The 27,207-nt window shown below is 29.0% G+C and overlaps 1 protein-coding gene across 4 annotated transcripts in view; it reads left to right on the top strand.

The window, feature by feature from the left end:
* Cbl (E3 ubiquitin-protein ligase CBL) overlaps positions 1-27,207 on the top strand; it is a 148,181-nt gene that overhangs the window by 22,583 nt on the left and 98,391 nt on the right. For all 4 annotated transcript variants that reach the window (XM_067281853.1, XM_067281855.1, XM_067281854.1 and 1 more), the window contains exon 2: positions 20,863-21,009. In XM_067281853.1, coding sequence (XP_067137954.1) covers positions 20,863-21,009 — 147 coding nt within the window. The remainder of the gene's footprint in view (positions 1-20,862; positions 21,010-27,207) is intronic.

Below are 27,207 nucleotides of genomic sequence, written 5' to 3'. Positions count from 1 at the left end.
ATCTTGTGTATTTATTTCAACACAATGCATACTTGGTGTTCCCTGTTTGTCTTTGCTCTCCTGTTTTGATCCAGTCTCTTTCAGCATTGTATATGACAACAGTAGATCAAAGAGAAGCCCAATAATTTGTGAGTTCTTCAGCTGGCATGCCATTGTGTTGGGAATCAGTAGTAGATTTGGTATTAATTTGCCTGTAGAAGAGTTTTTCATTGTTTGTGAATAATGTATAATCAATCTTCTTTAATAATGTGAATAATGTATTTTATTGTTTCTGAACAGAGAAAATTTTGTAACGTTTGAATTGCTGTGCTTTGGCTGCAAGTTTTTGCTTCAGTGTCTCAATGTATTCTGCAATGTGGACATTATGTTGTTTGTTTGGTGTGTGTTTTAATTTTCTTCAAAAGTGTTTTTAGTTGTTTTATTAATTTAGATGGTGTTTTGTTATTAGCATGTTGTGTCAGCCTGCCTAGCTACTGTCTAATATTGTTCTTAATTGCTTGGAAAATTTTTACCTTTTTGGGCTACAATTTGAAAAATTGTAGACTTATAAATTCTCACTGCCCCGTCCATCTGTCTGTCTTTCCTTAATCTCGACCAGATACAGAAAGCTTAGGGGCAGGAGACCTCAATTAACTATATATGAGCTTCTGATGCAAACCAGAACTCGTGTTATTTCAATTAAAAAATTTTCCCCTGAAAGGAGTTAGATGACTGGCCTGACTCATTGGTAACGGAAAAGTATGATGTACAGGGGCAAGACACTACAGTACTAATTTAAGGTGGAGAGTGCATATTTTAAATTAAATAAATTAAAAATATTAAAAATTGCAGCCTGGCATTATGATGTCACAATAAATAATTGCTTGTTTTTAGAACTGTTTGTTGATAAATGTTTACACCATGGTGTACTGTACATTTGGAAGGCCCTCCTCACTACTCTGATAAATGTTTAATTAGTCAATAAAATATTAAAGAAATGTAGATAGATTTACAATTTCATATTTTAATTAATTGTCTACATTCTGAAATGATTGCTTTTTGTTTTCAAGAGCAAATAGAAAATTCTTAAGTTTGTCAATACAAAAGAAAATATCCTGATGTACGTACAGTGTAATTATAAATGAACAAAGTTTCTATATTTATTAACAGTATTTATTTCTATGATTAGAAAATTATTCTTGTATGGCTTGATACTTTATATATATATTTTTAAAATCTATTTTTAAGTTTTTAGAAGGATGTTGATATACTTCATCCATAAAGCATTATAATTTTTTTATACAATATTTTGTTTAAAAAAAAAATTGCATTTATTAGTTAGTAGAAAATTTTGAAAATCCAAATTGTCTAACAATGTTTTTGAAGTGTTAATAAAAAAAAATCTAGCAAGGAGTTGCTTAACTTTCTGGCAACATTTAAAACTGCATGTGACACAGTCTGTTATGATGCTTTATTTTAAAATTTTTTATATTTTTAATTATTATAAAATAGCAAACCTACTTGAGGTCATTTGTCTTGTCTCAAGTTCAACCTACTTGAGACAAGACAAATGACCTCCTGCTATCTTTCTACCCCATCGACCTTTAACCATCATTCTTTAATAGCATCAATCCCCCTAATATACCTCTCTGCAAAGTTTCAGAAAATTTTGACAAAAAGCACAGGAGTTATTAAGCTTCAAAAAGGGTAAACAAAATCAAGCTCTTCCAATACACACACTAACATCCATACATACAGAAAAAACCCCCAAATTTTTTGCATTTCTCAATGTTTCAAGGTCTCCTGAATCCAAAAATCTAAAAATCTTCAGTGTCATTTTTTGATCAATTGCCATACTTTTCCTCTGTTGTACATAACAGATCCAGGAAAGTAAAATTAATGTGCCAATAATGTGCAAATAAAATGAGTTTTTCTGAGTGATTTTAAATAATAAATGTTATAATGTATGAAAAATGGGTTTTCTCACATCTGGTTCCTTTTGAAAATTGTCACTGTGCACTTCTGTACAATATGTACAATTATGGAAAAAGAAAAAATACAGTAACTCTACTCTCCAACACTGAATTTAGCACTCTGACTGTTAACAGAAAATGATGATTAAATGTTTGGATGGTTGAGTTTTTACTGTATAGCAATACTGTCTAGATCAAAACTTTGTAAAAAAAGAAAAATATGCTCAATAGTTCAATATATAAATGCATTTTTTTGTTCTAGCCTTCCTAATTCAGAAAGTTTACAGAGCCCTGTTAAATTTTGGCTTCAACAGGTTTTACATCATGTATGTAAAAGTGTGTACAAAATCATAGCATAGTGTAGGAACTAAATGATTTATTGCCTGGTAAGCAATGACAAAGGCCATATTCTTGAGGTCCAAAAATCAGGTGTCTACAAAATACTTCATGTTTCGTCTTGATTTTGGAGTTTCATCATGTTGGCAATTTTCACTAATAAATACCGGTATATATTTATTAGTGAAAATATTCAGTGGCTATATTTGTTTCGTACCGGAAATTTAAAGGTTGTGGAAGAGATAATCATGTTGGCTATACCACAAGACACTTGGCATGAGGTTGAAAGAACCAGGAGGGATGTTGACACTAATAAATGTAACATGACCCTAGCAACTTTTGGATCTGTACTGACCAATATTATAAGATGAGATGAACCAAGTTTCTTAATAAGGATCCTGATATGTCCAGAGCTAGAGTTGTTGAGGTTCTGCAAATTTATAAGCAAGCCAATACTGTTTGATACATTAATGTGAAGGATGTTGATATACTTCATCTAGCCTGGAAGTTCCTCCTCAAGGAACACTTCAGTTTGGCTCAGTCCTTTACCATTTCTTATATGCTTTTATTTTATTATTGTTGGTTGTGATTTTTTAATTAATTGTTTGATGTTATATAATTAAGTAACTTTTTAAATGCAATGTTGTGTGTTCTAGAATTTGAATTTCATATTAGTTTGATCATTGGAACCTAAAGATGGCTATTTATATGACTGAACATATTTATTCAACTATAAAGTTAAACTGCTCTAAGGTTGTTTGTCTCCTTATAATTTATTTAGTGAAGCAGTTGTTTATTATTTTAAACAAACAACTTGCTAAACCCAATATACTATAAAGTTAGACACCAACTAATGCTGAATTCTATCGGGCTAAACATGTCTATATTACTAAATAAATTATGCAACCAATTTGGCAACTAGAGAGAGGCGTTAGGCACTGTCTCTTAATAACTTTAATAATTATAATGTTTAATTGATTAATTTAAATAATTTAGAACTACTGGAAGAAAAAATCAGTCCAGAGTGGGATTCAACCCACAACTCCTGCTTACTGTGCAGATGCATTGCCAGTTATACTACCCGGACCTCCAGTCTGATTTCCTCTTAATGTGTATCTATATATATAGATGGTGCCTAACGCTTCCCTCTGATGCCAAATTGGTTGCATAATTTATTTAGTAATATAGACATGTTTAGCCCAATAGAATTCGGCATTGGTTGGTGTCTAGCTTTATTACTTTAAGATCATTACTAATGTCTCATATATGTTTATCTGATTCAGTAAAATAAAAAGTTATGGAAAGACTGAAAACAAAACAATCTAAAAACATGTGTCAAAAAATTAAGTAGCTACTGAATAGCTTTAAAATTAGATATAACAGTGTTGAGAGAATAATGTCTGAAGAAATGACTAGAAGTTATCAAAGATTATTATAGTTTATGATTATATTACCTAACATGAATTTTACTTCCAGAGAAATAAAGGTTGTTTCTTATCATTTCCAATGCCTACATTTCAAAAATCCACAAGAAAATGTCACATCACGTCGGTTTGTAGACATTGGTAAATGCATATACCTGATAAGATAAATTTCAATTTAAAGTAGTGTTACAGTAATCATAATTTTACATTTCTAATATTAGTGGTAATACAGTGGGTGATCGGTTAACAAACAAATTGGATAATGAAAAATTTCACAAAAGATTTTTATTTTTGGATAACGAACACCTCACAGAGCAAACACAAGAAGAGACGTAAAATAATGAGTACCGATTGCTTTTCCCTTGTCTTCAGGCAACAATTCAAAACTTTTCAGGGCCCAGGAGACGTCACCATCGATGCTCAACCCAGTATATACTGACCGGATAGTATTCATCTGAACTTTGAAACTCACCCTTGTAATTCCAGCCTTTTAGTGAAGTAAAACAAGCAGCTGAAGATACTGTTTATAGTACTTTAAATCAAACTGAGCTTCAATGCTAGGTTTGGAATAGTTTGTTGAAATCTTCTGCAGATGATACTTGAATAAAAAATCTTCATTTACACTGAATAAATAAATTCAATTTATATCCAGAATTTAATAAGAATCTATAGTAATTATACTGACTTCAGTAATTTTTGCTATTCAAAACATCAGGTATAGTCAGTATAGTTGGACAAAGTAGGAATCTGCCTTCACTGCTTTTTAACAGCCAAAAAGACAATTGGTTTTAATTTGTTCTTTTATTTTATTCTATTTTCATTTTATCATGTATTATAAAACTTACATACAAATAAATATTAATTTTGGTAATATAAATAAATATAATTTTTTATTTTTTTAATGTTCTTCAATATTTTTTCAATAAACTTTTTTTTATGACACCACATTGATTTGTCATTCATATTCCAGTCACAAATTAGCCACTTTTGTAGTATATTTACAACAAAATTATTCATATCTGGCAATCAAAACAGAAAATTTGTATCACATTTTAAACTTCTTTATAGTTTGTTCTATAACTCCCACTTGATATGTTGTTCTCATTCTAGACATCCACTAATCAGTTATAATAACTAACTATGAGAATAGTCATATCATGACAACTTGTATAACATTGTCTATCTTGTAGATGGTGCCTGTTCAATTGCCATCTATATGTTAATATGAAAGTCGCATTTAACTTGTAGAATAGCAGCTTTTGGTGCAAGACATTTGATATCCCATGGGATCAAAATATGATTCAGACTACATGTAAAATTATGGATTTCCATCCTGATATATCTGCCAATGTTCAAAATGGTGTAAAACAAACAAAACTGTTTGAATGTTTTTCACAAGTTTATATGCTATATTCATTTCCTATATGTATATACAAAGATGTGTCTATATCTTTTTTTATCCTTGTATGATAGGAAAATTTGAAGATTTGTGAAATCAGGAGTATTTTTTGATGGGAATCACTTATTCAGTGGCGTACCATCATTGGAAGCGGTGGAAGCACTGCTTCCCTTGTATTTTCTAAAAAATAGATTGTGTGATTACAGTAGAGAGTCGTTTATCTAAACACCGGTTATCCAAATCATCTGTTATCCAAACGCTTTTCTGTCGGACTGTGTCATGCTGAATCAAACTTTTTTGATACTAGATTTACTTCTAAAGTATAATTTTTATGTTTTTATATTTTTCAATATATTTATTCTGTTTGTACAAAATAAAGAAATAACTTTTAATGATACAATAGCCTCGATTCTTATAAAAATTTTCATTAGGCTTATAATCGACAAAAATTCAACACGAAGCGACACGTAATGGAGAAAAATTTCAACATCAGACAGGTTAATATATTTTTTCGTACATAATCGGTTATCCAAAAAATCAGTTATCCAAACAACCCCAGTCCTCAATTGATTCGGATATGTGACTCTCTACTGTATTTTCATATAATTAAAATTAATATTTTATTATAACCACATTGTGTATCTTATTACAAATTTCTATACTACATGTGAAAAAAATGATAAGATTGCTATATATTCGAATATTAGTGGCCGAATGGAAGTGCTGTATTGTCAACTTCAAACAGCCAGATTATACTCATTCACTCATGCGCTTTACAAAACATCAACCTCACCCGGTTTAGCTGGTGGAAGCTAAACCGGGCTTCCAATTCTATCCAGGACCGGTTCTGGGCTGTTAGCCGCCTGCCTGTTAGATATTTGGCCGTCCTCGCCCCATTATGTGAATCATGAGTAGATTTATAACTTAACCAATCGATAAGAATTTACTAGTATGATGTTTTTTCGATAGTTATGTATAGTTGACAGGAGTTTTAAAAAATCCATTAAAATATTTGATATTTTTATTCTGCTCTCCTATCTTATATTACTTATGGATTTCAATGTTAAACCAGTGATATTACGATTTCGTATGTCCCATCTATAAGGAAATGTAGAAAAAAAGTGTACAAATCTTGTACAATGTTAAAAAATTAACTATTACTTTGGCAGCATCATTTACAACTAAATTTAATGAAAGATGCATAAGGTACAAAAAAAGCTCTAAAATTTATTTTCCTTAAAGTTATGATTTGTGTGTCTGTTGTCATAAAAATTTGTCTTTCCACTTTTTCCCAAGACTACAAATATTCAAGTACAAAGTAACCGGTTTCAACTTATTTCTACTTAAGAAGTACAATAGTTAAATAATTAAGAGATTAGGAAATTGGGGACATAAATAAAACCATGCTGAAAGAGCTGGAATGGAACCAAGGTCATCACTGACGTGCAATTAACTGATTGCCCCTGGAAGTCGGCTTTTCACAGAAACACAGCTTCCCTATCATCAAATGTCACGACATGCCACTGCACCTATTTTAATGTCAGAGGTATAAACATGGCTAACTAGGACCAAAAAGTGAATCTGTGTAAAGTGGGGATCATAAATTCATAGAAAATTACATGAAAAATGTTTAATTGGAACTTGAGTAAAGCAAAACCAAATGAAAAACATGAAAGAAATCTTTATTTTTCCTATTTACACTATGTAAAATATTTATTGAGACAGAACATTAGCAAAACCTTTTCTACATCGCTTACAGAATTGTGTTCGTTCTCAAAATTGTTTGATCAATTTTGATTAAGCTTTATCATTTTCCATTAATTGCAATGAGCAATTTAAAAATGTAATAAAAAAAATGGTGGTTTATGACTTTGTTTTTGAGATATAAGGTCATAGCACGAGTGCATGTGGCAAAATGATATCATATGAATTGTATGTCTTTGTCGGGCATTGTTCCATGGTTGCTAGCACATCTTCTATGGACTTTGTAGAATTAAGTTTTTTCTCAAAATTTAATGGGCAAATTTTGATAAAACTTCTCCCTTTTCTATTAATTGTGATTATGAATCCAAAAAATGTAATGAGGATTTATTTAAATACAGGTGTGTGTGTGTATATATATATATATATAAAGAGTCCATGACTTTGTTTTCAATATACAGAGGTATTAAGTGACAATGTAAAGTACCAGTACATGCTCTGATATGACTGAGCATGCCTAACAGAATTTAGGGGTCAAAAATAAAAACAGCATTTCATGCATCTAATGGAACACAAAGAATGAACAAAGCAATCGATGGCAATTACTTTGTTTTTGGATCACTTCTCTATGTCAGCAAGTGCAAGGATTATCTCTTCCATGGCTGGCAGGTACAAGGATCACCTTTTCTGTGCCTAACAAGTGCAGGGATTGCTTTTTTCTTTCTGGTTCTATCGTGATACTACAGAGTTGCACAATGTCCTAGTTATATGAGAATATTAGAAATCATAAATATTATTTATAACTGAATTTTAGAAAGGCCTGGTTATTTCATTTTCACTGACTGCTTAGTTTTGATATATTCAATTATGTCTGTTTTTAAAATCTAGACTGTATGAAGCTTAGTTTCCTTTTAGGAATGCCTTTATCAGTTTTGCTAAACTTTGTTGACATTTATTTTCTGATTTTATCATCAAATTAACAGAAAAATCAGCCAAAACTGAAACAACAAATGCATGCACAATAATGCATTGTGTATGGTGATATGTATCAATGCGCACACAGATCACATGGTGCAAGAGGAAGTTACCATCTGCTAGGGAAACCTTGTAAGTGCAGGAAATTTTTAAGTGGTGGTCTGCAATTTTTGACCACATAACTATGAGGACTTGGATAACAAATACTTGTTAAATGAGAACCCCTGGTAATGTTATACAGGATTATTCAAAATCTTGACCTGTCTTTTATTCATGAAATACACAACAATGATTAGGAGTACAGCCAAGAACAATGCACCATTTGAAAAGTTGTAATCACATCTTTTTATGCACTACAGATGTTTGGTGTGGCTTTCCTTTGTGATCCTGCAAACATCAAGGCAATAAGCCACATCAGACCAAACCTGGCCGTATCATTTGTATGACACCAGAGATTGTGAGTGTCAGTATAATTATATCTTTGGCTGTTAACTTTATTTTCCACCAAGATGGACCTGTCCTGTTATCAATTTCTCCAACAGTAGCCTACAGAGAAGTCTGTTAGGAGAAGTTACTTTGTCAAACATGAAACTTTTCATCATAGTGTGAATATTTTATTGTTCTTTTAACTTTAATAAAAATTTTAATTACTGAATCTAAAAATAAATTGACAAAATAACACTACAAAAAGGTTTTTAGATATGTAACACTTAATATAAAAACAACAATCTGTTTACAAGACATGTCACAGTTTATTTAAAAATATAGTATAATGTCTGATAGCTTTGAAAAATTACCAGCATTTTGAGGTCACATGGTAGGTGGAAGGCCAGTTCCTTGGACTAGACATCTTTTTTCTTCACAGGCAATGACTCCTGTATCATTCCTGGGTGATGACTTTTAAAAAATAACCAAAGACAGAGATGAAATTTAAAAAAAAAAATTATGAATACTATCTGAACGAACATCTACTCCATTATTGTATTGGATATTGCATGCCAGCTGACTTGCACCTCTTTCATTAGTCTACGTGGATTAGATCTGATAAGGTTATTTGATCTAATTCCATTTTGATTTCTTGAAGTATTATGTCAAGTAGTCCTTGTTTCATCATTGTCATGTGATTTGTCAAAATTTACAAGAATGATTACAGTCATTAATACCAGTTGATACCAGTATACTAGATTGGATTTGGTTTGCTTTGTTTCTTACAGGATCACAAAAGGAAGCCACATCAAACATCTGTAGTGTGTGAAATACTTGTGATTACTACATTTCAAATGGTGTATTGTTTGTGAATGTTCTAACCATTGCCATACTCATTATTCCAAATAATGTTTGATAATATTTATAATGAGTAATGTTTGCATTCAAGGGTTTAAGACAATTTTATCAAGGCACACTATGTATCAGAGAATTAATGAGAGTAATTATTTTCATTATTGAAAATTTAAGACTACACAAACAATTTTACCTTTTTCCTATTTACATCCTTTTTAATTCCAATCCAGGAACCACAAACAGCAGGCGACTTAGAAATAAAACTTCTAAAAACAGACAAATGCTATCAAAAATTCACACACAATTAAAAATGATCTCGATGTCGACCCTTTTTTGCAGGCTATGATGTCTAAAAACATTAAAAATTCTTTATGACAGCATCCATGTTATATAATCTCATTTAAGCTGAGAGTCCTCTGGCAGATTTTCAGACAGCCCAGAAATTATGTAAATAATTTCTGGGCTGTCTGAAAATTGTGAAGAATTTTTAATGCTTGTAGATGTCATAGCCTATAATAAAAAAAAGTGTCATCTACAAGCATTAAAAATTCTTCACAATTTTCAGACAGCCCAGAAATTATTTACATAATTTCTGGGCTGTCTGAAAATCTGCCAGAGGACTCTCAGCTTAAATGAGATTATATAACATGGATGCTGTCATAAAGAATTTTTAATGTTTTTAGACATCATAGCCTGCAAAAAAGGGTCGACATCGAGATCATTTTTAATTGTGTGTGAATTTTTGATAGCATTTGTCTGTTTTTAGAAGTTTTATTTCTAAGTCGCTTGCTGTTTGTGGTTCCTGGATTGGAATTAAAAAGGATATACATAGGAAAAAGGACTCATTGTTTGTGTAGTCTTAAATTTTCAATAATGAAAATAACTATAATAATCCTTGGCTAATATGTACAATAATGAGAGTAATGTTGATGTAAAAATACATCAATTTTATATTCTCTCTAAATCATATTGTTAAAGAGTTTATTTAAATATTACTTTTAAGCATAGATTCATTCAGTTTATATGCTGACTCTTTGGTGTTAATCTGGAAAGATTAAAGGACTTGCAAATAATTATCTCTTTAATATCCAGACACCATTTGAAGTGATTGTATGCTATTTTATAGTTGCATATTGTATACATTAAACTATATATTGCAAGAAACATTGTTTTATTTGTACAGAAACCAACATATTTGGGTTTCTCATTCTGCATAATAATAATACTCTGTTTATTTGGAGCTAGTAGCACTTGCCTTGCTGTATGTTATGTATGTTGAGAAAAAAATGAAATGTAATGAAATCACATTTGCATCATACTCAGCTTATTAATAATTTCCATGGGAGAGAGAAGATTGTAAATATTAATATGGATTAGTAAGCTGGATCTCCACAATTGAACCTGATGATAAAACAGGTCTGAGATAGTTTAGATTGATACATTGTGTATTTCTTGGTTTGTTGACAAATTCCTCCACAAGAATAAAGCTTATTTCATTGTGCAAATTGTTTGGTTGAAGATGCAATCTTTATTAAACCTTTGTATTGATGATAACTGCATCTTGGTTTGGAACTTATGTTTCTATGATTGCTATTTTTCAAAACATATATTTATTTAGTCGTTTTAATACAAGATTTTTAATAGAAAATTCTCAGGAGGATTTGAAAGTATCTTTTTCCTATTGAAACAATCAATTAAAAAATACTGAAATAACAATTACATACTAAAAGCATTACAGAAATGTAAATGATTTTTTATTTATAAAATAAGGATAGAGATACAATAAAAGTGAAAAAATTATAATAGCAATAAAATAGATTATTCAAGAAACAAATTGCATTATAATACAATAGCCTCTCGTTATATTGCAGATTTGGATATATCATGCTTTTTCTGGTCCCCCAAATTTTAAAAGCACTTGAGTCAATAAATTTTTATTAATAATTGCCACTGAATTTCTTTTTGCAACGAAATACGATTATTTTATTCCAATCATTGTCCTTGAAACTACCATTGCAGGTGAAACAATAAATTCATCAATATTTAAATAAGCAAAACAGTTGGACAGATCAATTATCATTTATGTTTTCTTTGATATTAAAAGTTATTTATTTATTTGGTTTTAAATACTGTCTGTCTCTTCATATACAAGTTTTGTGAATTTGAAATTTAACACCTTTACCTGAATTGACCCAATACCTCAATTCACATAAATGTGTGAAATAGGTTTAAGGAAAAGATTTCTTTATTTCTGAACAAAAAATTTTTATATAGTAATAACTTTATTTTGCTTTTTAGAGAATTTTTACTGTAATTTTATAAGTTTTGATGTTCTATTATATGTTCAATATTCATTTTTTAAATTTTCAATTATGGTATTTATAATTTTTATTGACAAATATAAATTACATGAACTTTTAATAAGTGGTTTATTATGAAATACAGTACTATATAATAAAACAAAACATCAGTTGCAATTTTAAGTCGACAGTATGTCTTTAAATGTCATTGTTAAAGAACAATAATGCTAAATGGGCATTCATGGTATCGATGTTTACGTAAATGTCAATTAATACAATATAACCACAAATAAAATTAAGTATTGTAAAACTAAGCTTATTTTATATTGAAAACACTTGCTGATGAAAGAATAGAGATTCCGTAGCATGTATAATCTGTTTAGTAAAAACCCAGAATTTTTAGTACTTGGTTATCACGCTTTTCTCCTGACAAACGTGTTATAATGAGGGGCTATTGTACTTGAAAAACTCCATACATTTAAATTGTTATAATTGAACATTAAACATAAAGCAAGAAAATCTGAATATAAATTTTTATTTATCTTCAAGTATGATTAGATTATAGAATTTTTCAGTTCTACAATGCGAGTATTTCTGAAGATGGATGCTTTTTATTTATTCATGTTAATTACAAAAATATATGCTTTAATGAAGTATGAATAGTTATGATTCAGTCTAAAAATTTAAATTTTAGAATCCATCCTTCAAAGAAATTACACTAATAAAAAGAATACTGTTGGTAACATACAAGTGATGTCATTGATGATGAAAACACAAGAAGTTAGATATGCATTGTTCTAGTAGATATAGATCTGCCTGTTAAATTTATTTTTATACAGTAATATCTCGGTTTTCGTTGGTTATCGTCGGTTTTGGTTTTTGTCAATTTTTTTTGCAAAAAATTTGTCTTGGTTTTCATAGATTACCTCTGATTTCGTCGGCATGCCAAGTGACCTCTCTGCCAATTTTGTGAAAACAAAGGGAGACCCATGCATTTTCTGGCTTAGTGTAATGTTATTTCTCATTCTGTGAGCATTATCCCATGACGGCCCGCCATTGGCCAACGGTTCCTTTTCTTGAACACTGGGAGTTCGGTTGTGAGTTCTCACTTCGCCAGGGCAGGCTGGTCACATGAAGTTTTACGGGTTTTCCCCACGTCTGTAATGCCTCAATAGGGGCCAGTTACCCTTAAACAGACCTCCCGGAAGGCATTATTCCCTGCGATATGACCATCATAAACTCATACAACTACTATTACATGACAATTACGTCACACTTTACCATGGGGCGATACAGGCTAGAAGCTCATGTCCAACTAACTTCTACCAGACAAGACATTACTCTGCATCTCTAGCCAAACAATTCCATTGCTTTCCTTTAGATTAGTTTTTTTTAATAATAATTTCTTATTGGTTTTAGTATTTAATACTATATTAATTCTCTATAAAAATGTGTTTTTGGTATATATTTTGGACTGTCTAGAACGAATTAATTGGATTTACATGGATTCATATGGAAATAATTACCTCAGTTTTCGTCGATTGTTTTCAGATGAATTATTGACAAAAACCGAGGTATCACTGTATTTGATTACAATATTTTTTTTAGTGATTTTTGTGTGTGTGTGTGTGTGTGTGTGTGTGTGTGTGTGTGTGTGTACCAAATTACGACAAATTTTGTTTAGAGTATTTCATTTATTTTCAAAAAGATTTTTGGATTTATATTTAATTTATAAATATATTCAAATATACTTGTTTTTAATTTTGCTATATTATTTTGAAGTGCCAAAACAGTTTGTGTTATTGTTAATTTCATTTTTAGCATGGATATTTGTATACTGTATTTACTCACATATAGGACAAGGTATGACTTTAAACATCAAAATAAAGAAAATTAGATTTATTAATAAGATTCTAATTTAATTTCATTTAATCACAAATTAAATATCAAATGCACATAAGTTCACACTATTGTCCCACAAAAATTACTGGCATTTTAAACTTTACAGAAAAATCTTTTAAAATCGACAACATTAATTTGTTCATGTAAAACTGGACAATCAGGAATCTTTTTTGCCAATTGTTAAATCAAATCCATTCTTAGTCGAGTTTTTCCGAATAATCATTTGTTTTCACATAAGAATGGATTAAAACTTATATCAGGCTCCTGTGTGATTTTGGAATTTCAATTTGGAATTAATTCAAAAGCTTTGCTTTTCCTATTGCTATTCATATTTACTCCTGACAATATACAAGAATGATTCAAATGACCAAGATAAAATACTTAACTTTTTAAATACAAGAGTGTAAGCATCCGGTAAAAAATGTGAATACACAGTTCACAAAAATTATTTGCAAAAATGCAAAGAACTTTTTGCCCCCATGTATAGGATGACTTAGGTTTTTGAAGCAGTGATAAATGAATAAAAACCTTGTCTTATATGCAAGTAAATATGGTATATTGGATTTTAATGTTGAATTGTTTACAAATGTACACTACAAATATACACACAATGATTTGTGGCATTGGTTTATCAAAAATAAATATCTTGGTATAATTTTTTCACTTTTTTTTCCAGAAAATTGTATTATGTTTTTTAAAATTTTTCAATTGATATAAGATAATTTATTTTTTTAAGAATTTTTTGAAACTAATGTGCATTATGTTGGATGTAATGAAGTTACCAGAATTTTGACTTTATTTCCATATTTGCTTTATTATTAGTTTGAATAATAGCTTTGTTTTATGATTTATGTTTATTTGGTTTATATTTCTTTTGGTATGTGTGAGAAAAATATTTAAGTTTTTGGATATACATTTTATTTAATTTATAGTACATTTGTCAAGTTAAGCCTAATTGACTAGGTTATTTTTCAGGCTATAATAAGGATGATTTAATTAACATATTTTATTTAAAAGTCAGTAGTTAAGCACCATCTTGTATTAATATTAATAATTAGAAATTTAATTAAATAATTAAGAAAATTCTAGGAGAAAATAGCTCAAAAATAACCTGTTTAATTAGGTGTAAGTTAATTAAAATTTGGTCTTTACTTATAAGTGCGTTGATCTTAAACTTTTTCAAATGCATTTAAAATTTTATCCTTATCTATTGTCTTATCTAAGTTTTCGTAAGTTAATACATATTTTGTTTTTAAATGTAAGATTATTTCTAGATTAAACATATAAAAGTGCATTGTAACGATGACACAAATATGGAAAAGTGAAATTTGTAAAGATTATTTCTTCATATTTAAATATGTACTGATACTACATACATTTAAATTGACTGTAAAATTCTTTAAAAAATTTATTTTATTTTCAGAATCAATGGCTTTTTTCTTTTTTTAAGCTGTTAAAATTAAGAGTTTTTTTTTTGTAAATTGTGATTTTTAGGAGTAAAATTTGTTTAGTTTCTACTTTTTGTTAAAAGTTTTTTATTTATACTTGCAGCTTTGCTTTATTTGACTGCTATGATAGTTTTTTACATTGAAAATATAAAACAATTTTTAAATAATCTATTTAGATTTATGAAAACAATACAAAAATAAAATATAAGACAGTTATAACATTCATTAATGAAATGCCATGCTGGAAAAACCAAATGCTGGTCCTAATAGGAGAGTTTTGTGAAAATAGAAATCTAAAACTTTTTGTATATTTCAGTTTATATTTTAAAGTTGTTAATTGATTAGAAGTGTTTTTATTTAATGTTTTAGAGCTTATTCAGTTTATCCTCATAAAATATAAACATTTAATTATATAAAAATTTAATTTGTTTTTTTAGGAAGCTGTACAAAATATACTGTTGATTAGTAATATAAACTTTGATTACTTCAGTTAATTTCTTTTAAGTTTCTTGCCAATTATTGTATAAGCCCATATTAAATATGAAACTCAAATAACAGAATTTTAGTCAAAGAAAACTGCTTATGAATCATATGTTAACAGATCAAGTAACATTGTTGTTAAAATACACTTTTAGTTTTTTAGAACTTCCATATGTTTATAATTTATTAGTAATACAGCTTTTTAAATATGAAACTTAACTGTTAGGTCTATATACATACTAGATCAAACTGCCAAATTACACTAACTGATAGTCAAAGTTACAAGCCAAACTATATTTTTGGCTTTACAGTAATATAGTTGTAGGAATCATTTGGCACTTTAATTTGGTATAGCTTTACAAACTTTAGTAGGGGAAAAATCTATCTTAATGGGATACAATTGAATATCTTTCACATGAATTATAATCAATCATATTGTATACAAATTACATCAGAAGAAATATATTTAAAAGTGTAAATATTTATTTAATATCAAGTTTTAATTTAAAGTAATAGTCAAAATAAATGTTTAAAAAATAATGCTATTTATTTGTTTATTGAAAATAGTTTGTTTTTATTTTGAAAGGGTTATATTGAAAATGGTATTAATATATTAAATATTAAATATTTAGCATATTGTATACATTTTGAATCCATTTGAGTTAAATGTCAGATGAAAAGGAAATCTGAAAATTATAAAATTAGAATTTTAGAAAAGTTTATTTAGCAAATTTAAAAAAAATGATCAAATGTGTAGATATGAAAAGTAAATTTTTTAAAATAACATATGTTGATTTGTTTAAAATAAAAATTGAATTTAAATAAAATACACACTGCATAGTATTTTTTAAAATATTATTTAATATATATAATAAATTAATTTGTATAGTAAGACTAAAGTTAAAAATATTTTCTGTTAATTCTTGAATTTGCTGCCATTTTTTATTACTGATTTCAAGATGTTTACTGCAAAATTAAGTTTAAAATTGCTGAAAACTTTTCATAAAATAGTGTTAAGTGTTATAACAAAATATTTTTAATATCCTTTTATAAACAAACTACTGGGGAAAACCAGCTACTATTTACAGGATATGAATGGAGTTATCTAAATTGAACAGTAATTTCAGATAAATAACAATTATTTATCAAAGTTTATCAGATAGCTTTCCTTCTATAAATTTATATTGGAAATTAAACTGTATTTTAAGTGAATCATTCAGTGTCACCACATTAAAATTCATTTTAAAATGTTACCACAACTATTTCTTAAATGTTGTGGTTTAAACTTATATTGAATTGTTTCAAAGAAATACATCCTAAAAGTTTTTTAAAGAGTATTATTAATTTTATTATTCTTTTATTTTACAGTTTATATTCAAGTATATATAATGCTTATAAAATTGAAAAAAGTTGATTTTAAAAAATTATTTTAAATTACCTTTAAAATTTTCAATTGTAAAACTTTTGGAATTTCCAGTAATTTTTTTAAAATACCAGTATATAAATTATTAAATATGTTGTAAATGATTTTGGAATCTTCAACAGCTGCAAATGCAATTCTTTGGCTTCTATAATTTTTATTCATTTTCTTCCATAACGTAATTGAATAATAATTCGCCGTAAACATGCTTAGAAAACACGAACTTTTTCAAAGTATTTTTTTTAATCAACAAATAACTTTAGCTAACAAACACTTTAATAGAATGAGTGTGAAATATTTTTATACATTTGTGATAAATTATTTCCTGTTATCACCATTTTTGGAAAGAAAAGAAAGAGGAAAAAATATATATATATTAATTTTCAAAGCATTTTAATGATAAACCTCAGAATGTAGAAAGGTCAAGGTCGATTAGAGTATTCCTCGTAACGAGATTTAAATTGTTATTAACAGTGTCCTCAGAGCTTTGCGACTTATGTTCGCTGTTTCCTGTGTGTTGAAAACAGAAAACAGACGGAAGTCCTCGAACGTTTCCTGTGGTGGGAGTTTGCAATAGTGTGATAATTGGCGCTCTTTAAGTATATTTGAAAGTTAGATTTATGAGAGATTTGTTTTGAAAAAAAAAAAAAAAAAAAAAAAATTGATACGAAAGGTGTTTTAAGTTAGCTTATTTATAAATCATAAATTCATTTCTTATTTAACAATTTATTCCACAAGGAAATTCATTTATACGCTTCCTGATCGACAGCCGGAAATACAATTCTTTCTACAGCTGTTGATATATATTTGTGTCAGCTTGCTTCTATTTCCCACATGCTTATGAATAAATGCATTATTTATCAGTGCGTATGCTGTAGCCAGATTTCAGTTCACGGTATTGATAACAAACGTCTAACGTCGAAGTTATCTCCACATACGCTTCTCCCCTCGTTTTCGTGAGTCAGTCCGTGTCACATGAGACAGACAGTTGTTCTACAACGTAGAATTAGATTTTCGCATAGGAAAATTTAAATCAACGTATCATGTGTATATATATATATATATATATTTTAAATTTAACTTAAACTAACTAAATTTGTAGTTTAATATCTTCAATATAAATGTTATAACGAGTTCAACCTTATTTCGTTTCAATTTATAAAATTGGCATATTTAGTCAAGTTCAAGGTCACATACGACTTAAAATAATTTCTGCGAGTGTACAAGTATTTTTATTATAACAACAATACTCGTTTTAATTCACATAAATTATAAGTAAAAAAAAAAAAATCATTGTCGACAAAATAAGACTGGTTTCCTAAGCCGTAAATTTTTAAATACTGATCTAATTGCTGTCGTAAATTATAAAATAATACTGTCATTCGAAACGTGTAATTTCTGTGGAATATTTAATTTACATTTAGCACATTAAACGTTTTTCAGATTATAAAAAATTCAACTGAATGAAATGAAACGAAAATGATCATCGATCACTTTTATCTCTACTGTTTCGAAATTAAAATTGATACGTCTGCAAGAGATTTTTAGCATCAGTTGTTTTCTCACTTGTATTCACTGGTGCATATACGTTCTTTCAAGAGTTTATATGAATGAGAAACTTATCCACTAACGGGCAAAATGCCAACAGGCAGCCGACCCTAGATTCGTTCATTCATGAAAAACCACGTGGATATCGGTAGCTGTTGTTTATGTGCAATAGTCATGACTCGTTTCCAACTTTTATAACTTGGTTACTATTTTAGGCAGGAGTATTTTGTTTATTATTATACTAGATAATTTGCGAAAATTTTAGCTGTGATTAGATTGAATGCAATTAAGAAATATTATTGACTGTATTGATATTGTACAAAACAATATGATCAATAATTTCTGCATGCTTGTAGGTTTTATATTTTCTATAAGTTTTAGTAATTGGATTAGAATGGTCTTAAATTAATCCTATTTATGGAAATAATATATATATATATATTTTATACAGTATAACATTGAGAGTTTAAATTCAAAGTTTATTAAAATCATCACTTAATTTTTAAATAATAAATTCAAACATATATATAAATCTTAAGTTGCTAGAGATATTTATATATTAGAAATAGTGTGTTTTTTTTTTTTTAAGAGTATTGCTTACTTATACAAAACAAATTTTTTATTACTAAAATATTTAACTTAAACTATTTATACATAAGATTTGATTAATTTTTTTTAACTGATAGGCTTTCCTTTTATTTTGAAATCCATCTATTGAATATACTATAGTTAAAATCCCATTCAGCTAAATTTGGAATATCATATTGATAAACTATAATATTTTGAATTGAAACCATAATATCCTTGATATTAAGATTTTATAAAATTTTTCAGACTTTTAAAAAAAAATGTTAGAGTAACATAACAGATTGCAGTAAAATTTTTTCTAGGAAATTAGTTTCATAATATATAAATCAAAATATATATATTTAACAATTTTATTACTTTTTATGTTTATTTCTGTCTTCAATTTTTCCTTTTTTTTGTGTTATTTTTGAATTACCTATTACCAAAACCATTTAGTTTGATTAGATTTTATAATTATCTGAATAACATTTTTGTTTATATTTTCATTTTATGTCAGCTTGATTTATTTTTAAAAAGTCGTCTTCATATGATTAAATTAGATAACTTGATTATTAGCTAATGTTTGCTTCATTTATTACAGAAGAATTTGTCTTGAAATTTATATATAAATATCTTTGTAACAATTTTTGAAATATGTTTTTAATAACTATTTTCTAATACAGTGCTGATGATACTGAAATTCAAAATAGCAGAAAATCAATTTCAAAATACTTTTGCTTTGAATAATGAGCAAAAAAATCAAATATAAATATATAATTCATTATTTTTTTTTAACAAACTATATTAATGAAAATAAGGAAGTTTTGTAATAAACCAGCTCTAAGTTTAGATAATATTTGGAATGTTATCATTTTTATTTTTAAAATTTGATAAAATTTTGTATTATTTTTTGTAAGTTCCATATATATTTAATATTGTATTGTAACATATTGTAACAACATATTGTAAAAAGCTTAGTTAAATTTAAAGTATTTAATACTATTTGATTAAAGTATTTTAGTATTGTTCTATTACATTATCGATCCAAAGATGTTAGAATAAAATAAAGTGAAAGCATTCATTGAAATTGGTCTGTATTGTTGTTTTCAAGTTTATGTATGATGAACATTGTCTTATTATCAGCAAATTTTAAAAGTGTTAAGACCCATTTTAATTTTTGTTCTGTTCTTAGTAAAATCAAATTTAAATTTAGACATTTGTTTTAGTAAGTGTAATATATACCATTTTTTCATTGTAAAATTTGAATATCTTTAATGTTTTACACTGATCAAATTTTTAATAAATACATTTGAAATCTTAGTAAAGCTAACCATATTACTTAAGTATGAGTTATAAAAATAATTCATAAACTATATACATATACATATAAACAACCCTAATAGCCCGATGCAAAGCAACACACCAACCACTGCTGCAAATCGTTGGGCTATAATTTGGAATAAATAAATATAAATCATCAAATTATAAATCAATCTAGTGCCAAATTCATTTATGATTTTTATTTATTCCAAATTATTACCTGACAATTTACGGCAGTGGTTGGTGTATATACATATAGTACATGAACATTATGAAGTATTTATAGGTAATTTTAAATATACTTACTAAAAACTTGATTTTATTATTTTTGTTTTAATTTTTCAAATTATTTGCTATTAATATACAGTGAATTCTCAACTTACATGAATTTGTAAATATGTAGTTCTTAGTCATAAATTGAAGTCACAACTCCATCTATTAATTATCACTTTGAACTTATATAATAGATTGTGAAAACTGTATTTTTTCAGTCTTCTTGTCATAAGAAGACATTATTTAGCTTATATATTCATTTCAAAGTATAATTAAATTATGATATATAGTACTTAAATATGATGTATATTTAATTTTGTGACTTTTTGACTTATGTGGAAAATCTTTGGAATATTTTAATCATGTAAGGTGAGGATATACTATGTGTATAAAGTTTTTTACATATTAGAAATAAAATATTATTTGATATATTAGTTTATTATCTTAAAGATTTATTTTTAACTAAAAAGTTAAAGTAAAATTTCTACAAATAGAGGTTTTTCATAATAATAAAATGCGGTATTTTCTAAATTTAGAACAATTATAACATGGAGATTATTCCGGCAAACGCTACACCAGGTTCATCCAATCAGTTCTGGTTTAGAAGCAATGGCTTTAAAGTCTACAATAGATTTGACATGTAATGATTACATATCAAATTTTGAATTTGATGTTTTTACAAGGTATGCATACATTTAATATTATGTAATACTATTTTATTTATATATAATGATAATATATGATGAAATAATTTGATGATGATGATAATGAGTATAATTCTGATAATAATAATTTAACATGCCCAAAACTATATAGTACAACATGTTGGATTGCAAGCTTTTAACACAGACTATTTACATTGATGTAACCAAATAGCAAATGTAATACATCAAAAGCTTTCACACAACACAAATTATTAAACACTCAGAAATCATACTACAAATACATGCCACAGATGGACATAAAAAAACTACACACAAAATATGCTATGACCAAGCCATAATCACAGATAAAGCAATTCATCATAACAGAACAGACATTACATTCATTGACAAAGATGATAAAATTATGTACAAGTAACCCCCTATATAACACTGTGCTTTTATAGCATGGATTCACTCTAACACGGTTTGAGAATTGGGTAAAATCCTCGTACAACATGAAATGTAATAAAAACTATTAAAAGCGTGAACTTTATCTAATTTGAAATTAGGGAAATCCCTATACAACAGTTCAATAAATGTGATAAAGCTTTTAAGTGCAAAAGATACCTCATTTGACATTTTTCATTCGAGCGTGTACATACTATCAGATTTTCCTGCATAATTTTTGTGAATTATTAGTACTTAAGTACAGTGTGTAAATTTTCTTTTCCTGCCTTCTGTCAATACATGCGGTCCTTCTCGAAACTTGTTTCAGTGTTGCCAGATCTCGACGCTTCTGCTTTTGGTGTTGTTTAATTTATATTAATATGTATAACTTAAGAAAATTTTAATAAAGATATTTGTAAAGGTCCGCTTTTAGTGTAGCAGGTTGAAAAGCCGCACGACCGGGATAATTGGTCCCCATCTAACGTTGGGCTATAAACGGCCGGGGAGAACAAAGGGATAGTGTATCCATTTATGAGTACACGTCAATGTGTCTGCCACATGTTGCTCAGTTTGAGAAATGTAAAAAAGGGACGGACGCGACTGTAAGCTACATCGTCGGGAGGAGGGCGGATGTCTTTGGAAGCTCCCAGGGGAAAAGAAGGACCCGATTGGTCGCAAGTTGTCACTGTGGAACTCCTTAAATTGTAAGAGTGGCGAGAGGAACGGGGAGAAGGGCGAGAGACCGGATACGTGGTAGTCTCTGACACTTAGGAAGCCTGTGAGGTGTAGAGAGAGTGTTCTCCTCTTAGGAATTCCTCTGAGAAGGGTTAGTGTAGAGACCGGACGGCCACGCGGTTGAGCTAACTCCGCAAACCGACCGGAGTTTCCCCAGAGTCTAATAGTCCCCAACAGAAAGCTGTTAGAAAGCTGAAAGATCTTAGCGGATTACGTAAGGATCTTCACTGATATTTATCTTAATTATGAAAATATCATAGCATGTTTTTTAATTTTTGGAACCTAACCCCCCCTTTTCGTACTAGTTCTTTGTTTCATATAACACGGATTTGCATAACATGACAATTTTTTGAAACATAACTTCCGTGTTATACGGGGGATACCTGTACATTATAGAGATAGCTGTACCAAAATATTCATAACATGCAAAATACCTATGCAGAAATCATTATTAAATACTCCAAACTTGCCCCCCTGAAAAACAGTTGAGAATGGATAAGGTATTTATTGTGCCAGTAGTCATTCTTCCACAGGTCTCATACCACACACTACACAAAGGTTTAGAAACATCAGGGCTTCATAACAGCACGTACTAAACATATATAGTCAGAAAAATCTTAAACACCTATACACAAATAGCATGTGCCCACCAGTGGCCAAGTGGTTTTGTTCCCTGAACACTGGCAGCTGATTGCAGAGACAGAGTTTACATTAAATGATGTTTAACAACAGAACGACCTATAAACATTGGTTGGCTGAACCGTGGTTTAAAATGCATTGCAAAGACGACAAGCGTCTATTTCTGAATGCTCTCTATACAGACTTCGGCAAAACATTGGCTCTTACTTTCTTGGCCATTACTTACCTGTTTTAGGAGTTGTTCAGCCAATTGGGTTATTCGTTTGTAACGTCAGAAAAGGTTGCTAGCTATATTCCAAAAGCTTCCAGAAATAAAATCTTAAGGCCATCAACAACCATTGTTCGGCAGTTAATGACGAACCTTTTCCATTTTGATATTTAATTTTGTCGCCAATATGGTTTAAAATACGAACAAATCCATATTTAGAAAATTTATACTGAATTCGAAATTCGTCTTGAGAATAGATTTTTAAGGAATTATTTCAGCATTGTATTACTGTCTCCCTTCATAATTGTCGAAATGAATAATTTTAAATATTTTATTATTACTATTATATTTTTTTTATTTCTATAAAAAGATTTCAGTAATTATTAAAATTGTCTTGTTTGTTTAACAGAACGATCTGTAACTATAATGATCTCGAAATGCATTAATGTTTTATAATCAACATGATACTCAAATTGTAAATAAATGCATCTGATTTAAATTAATTGTAATTTTAAGTCTTCACCCATTTGAATATCGAAATTGGAACATTTAAAACAAATTTTAAGTATTTAATTTTGTTATTTTTCTCCAAGCAATTAATTAATGAATAATTTTGTCAATTTGTACCGTTTACAACATTTATCAAGAACTATATCCATTTTTATCTAAACTTTTCCACCAACAAAACTACCACTCAAATTAAAAAGCCATCTAAACCTGCTATCAAGTGAGTCTAGAAAGTAGGTCAAATAACTTGTTTCTAATCGCTGTCTACATTGTGGCAAGCGAGAAATGCCGTCTTTGCAATGAAATTTTTCTGAACTGTGGTCTACCCAATCTGTAAACTGCTGTTGGCCTCTAAATGTTGTCTCTGCAATCGACTGTGGGAGTTCAGTCACGGGTTCCCGCCTCGCCAGGGTAGGCTGACCATGTGGAGTTTTCTGGGTTTTCTCCGTCTGTAATGCCTGAATAGGGGCCGGTTACCCTTAAAAAGACCTCCCAGAAGGCATTTCCCCTAGGCAGATTGCCCAAGTGTTGCATTGCTGTAACTTAACTAAACAAACAAAACATGTACACACAATAATAGTTTGTTCTGTAGTTTTGTCTTGACCTTGATCCACTATAGCATTAGTAATGTAAAATATATTGTATTTTACCAATATTACCATAATAATAATAATATTTACATAGACATAATCAAGTAGCAAATATAATACCAAGAGCTTGCAAACAAACACAAATTATTAGACATCCACGAACCATACTACAAATACATTCCACAGACAGTATTGGAAAACAACATGCACAAAATGTACTATGACAGAGCCATAATCACAGATAAAACACTTTACCACAACAGACCAGACATCATACTCATTGACAAACGCAATAAAATCACATACATTATAGACATCCGTTCCAAACACTCAAAATATACAAAATACATGCACTGAAAATAGCAAGTATACAGAACTTGCCCAGGAAATAAGGCATCTGTAGAGGATGGATAGGGTACCTATTGTACTGTACCTGTTGTTCTCTCCTCTACAGGTATCATACCACACACACTACAGAAGACCACTATATTGAATACATGTCATATTGTTAGGAAATTCCTGAATATAGACACACACACTGACGCACTTGTCTTGTTTTGGTTGCCATACCTTGACTCTGGTCCAGTATAATACACAGCCACTGGTGTCAACCAAGGATAACTCACTAAACCCAACATAATAATAATAAATGCCAATATAGTCTAAAGATATCAAATAAAAAATATTTTAATATTTATAATATTACTTGTAGATAGTAAATATTCTTGCTTGTCTGAGTTAATACTTGATGTATTAACTCAGACAAGAAGTGAGAATATTTGACCTGATGTATTTTGGGCTACATCAGGAAAAATTTATTATAATTGTAATGTACTTGATATTTGAAGAGTTTTGTGGATAGCATGACTGGATGCATTCAGCAGGATAATTGCCTCTACCAGATATAATAAACAGTAATTAAAGCACTAAATAAAGTAATCACTAATCACCATTAATGCAGTGGTTTTCAAACTGTGTGGTTTGAGAGCCATTCTAGAAGTTGCAAGAAAATGATAATTATTATTGTTTTTATAAATATTACTATTATACATACTTTAAAGTGATACTTGATTCACTACTTTCAGTATAATATAGCATTAAAAATTCTTTCAACTTGCATGTATAGTTTTGTGCAGGTTGTATTTAAAAGTCAATTTGAAAGCAGGTGTCAATTATGCAATGATTTGGATTAATTGGTGTTTTTAACTCTCAATTACAAACTCATCCAACAGGTTTTTCTTTACCTGAACTTATCAAACACATCTTTAAAAAATACATGTAAACTATATGAAACAGAATCATTAAATTGCCAACACAATTTTTCTCAAAACCAACAAAGATACACATGCACAGCCTTTAATTCTATCCTGTTCATTTTCTGTATAGCAATCCATGCTTTACATGATGTTATTATTTATTAGATCAGTGATTCTCAACCACTGTGATGCAGCACTTTAGTGTGCCGCGAGATTTTTGAAGTGTGCCACCACTGCGAATACCCATACATAAGCGACGTCAGACAAGTAGTTCATTCGGTTCTACCTTGTAACCGGTGTTATTGGTAACTGCCAGTAGTTACCAAGGCGTTTAGAAAATGTACCTAAGTAACCAACTGCGTTTAAAAAATCACTATTATGACGTCACCGGTTGTCCTGCGGTACTTACTGAAGTAACTGTGTGTGCTGCCAAATTTTTAACATATTAAAAGTGTGCCGTGACAAAAAAAGGTTGAGAATCACTGTATTAGACACTCTTACTTGAACTTTATCTTGATAGCATGTAAATTTTTAGTAACCCCCTTCATATCAGATCTATTGCAGAAAGTATAAGAGGTAGCCTTGGATCACTGCAATGTGAATACATCACTTATACAATGAACATGAAACACTAAATTGGCAGTGTATTGGAACAGACCTGTTCTTATTGAGGAATGTAGGTGATTTTCCTCTCAGAATATTAGAACAAATTTATATTTATTACCTGTCAAAGTACATTAAATATCATAAACAGTAAAAATGCCACAAGTCTTCAAGATAAGTGGAAACCTGTCTTGGATAAAATGAACTTTGAAAGACAAGTTAGAAGATTAATGAAAAGAAAAGAGAAAATTAAGTTAGAAGAGAAAATGGAAATACATGGACAACTAAGTTTTATGTAAGCTATCTATTGAGTAAGGTTTATCTGTGGATATATACATATATATTTTACAGTGCTTGATATTTATTCCTTACATGAATTTATAATAAAATAAAAACTGTTTTTATGTCATATTTCAAAATATAGAAGTTTTATCCATGTTTTAGAATTTACTTTAAATCTATTACTCTATAACATACTTGATGGAATGTTTTGTTTTATAAAGAATTTAAATTTTTTGTTCTGTTATTCCATAAAAAATTTGGAAAAGTTTGTAAAATATTTGTACTTGAAATTTTTTTTGTGAATTAAAAATTAGGTTTCCATTAGAAGCAGTTGTTAAATTTATTTAATAATGGTGTATAATATGGTGTCAAGTTTTGTACATTATAAGGACAGAGATATAAATTGCTAAATAAAATTTTTTATGACAAAAGTTGCATTTCTTCTGATATAGCCTTAATCCTTCCAGTTAATTTCTTTTACGTTTGTCTAACGTTTGGCATGGCAAAACAAAAGTTGCATTATGGCCATAATCACAATAACTTGCAGTGTAACAATGTTAATAAATCTATTTTAATTTAATGATAAAAAAAATAAATGGTATTATATATATATATACAGGGTGGGCCAGCGAAAACGAAACGGCAGAGTGTTTGTGTTCGTCCAAGCAAAGAGCTTGGACAGGCCGATTTTACTCTCGAGGGGACATCTTTTGCAATAAAGTTTTTGCGATTCTGAATACAACAGACAACAAAAAATTTTAAAAACTCATTTATTTTGTATTAACTAAACAAACATTTATTTCGAAAAAAAAATGTTTGTTTAGTTAATATTCAGAATCGCAAAAACTATATTGCAAAAGATGTCCCCTCGAGAGTAAAATCGACCTGTCCGAGCGCTTTGCTTGGACGAAACGAACACTCTGCCGTTTCGTTTTCGCTGGCCCACCCTGTATAATGTGTGTATATATTA

This window comes from Centruroides vittatus, unplaced genomic scaffold (assembly GCF_030686945.1).
Source record: "Centruroides vittatus isolate TY-2023 unplaced genomic scaffold, ASM3068694v2 contig_927, whole genome shotgun sequence".
NCBI lineage: Eukaryota > Metazoa > Arthropoda > Arachnida > Scorpiones > Buthidae > Centruroides > Centruroides vittatus.
Note: the sequence above shows the minus strand (reverse complement) of the source record. Positions and strands in the feature narration are given on the sequence as shown.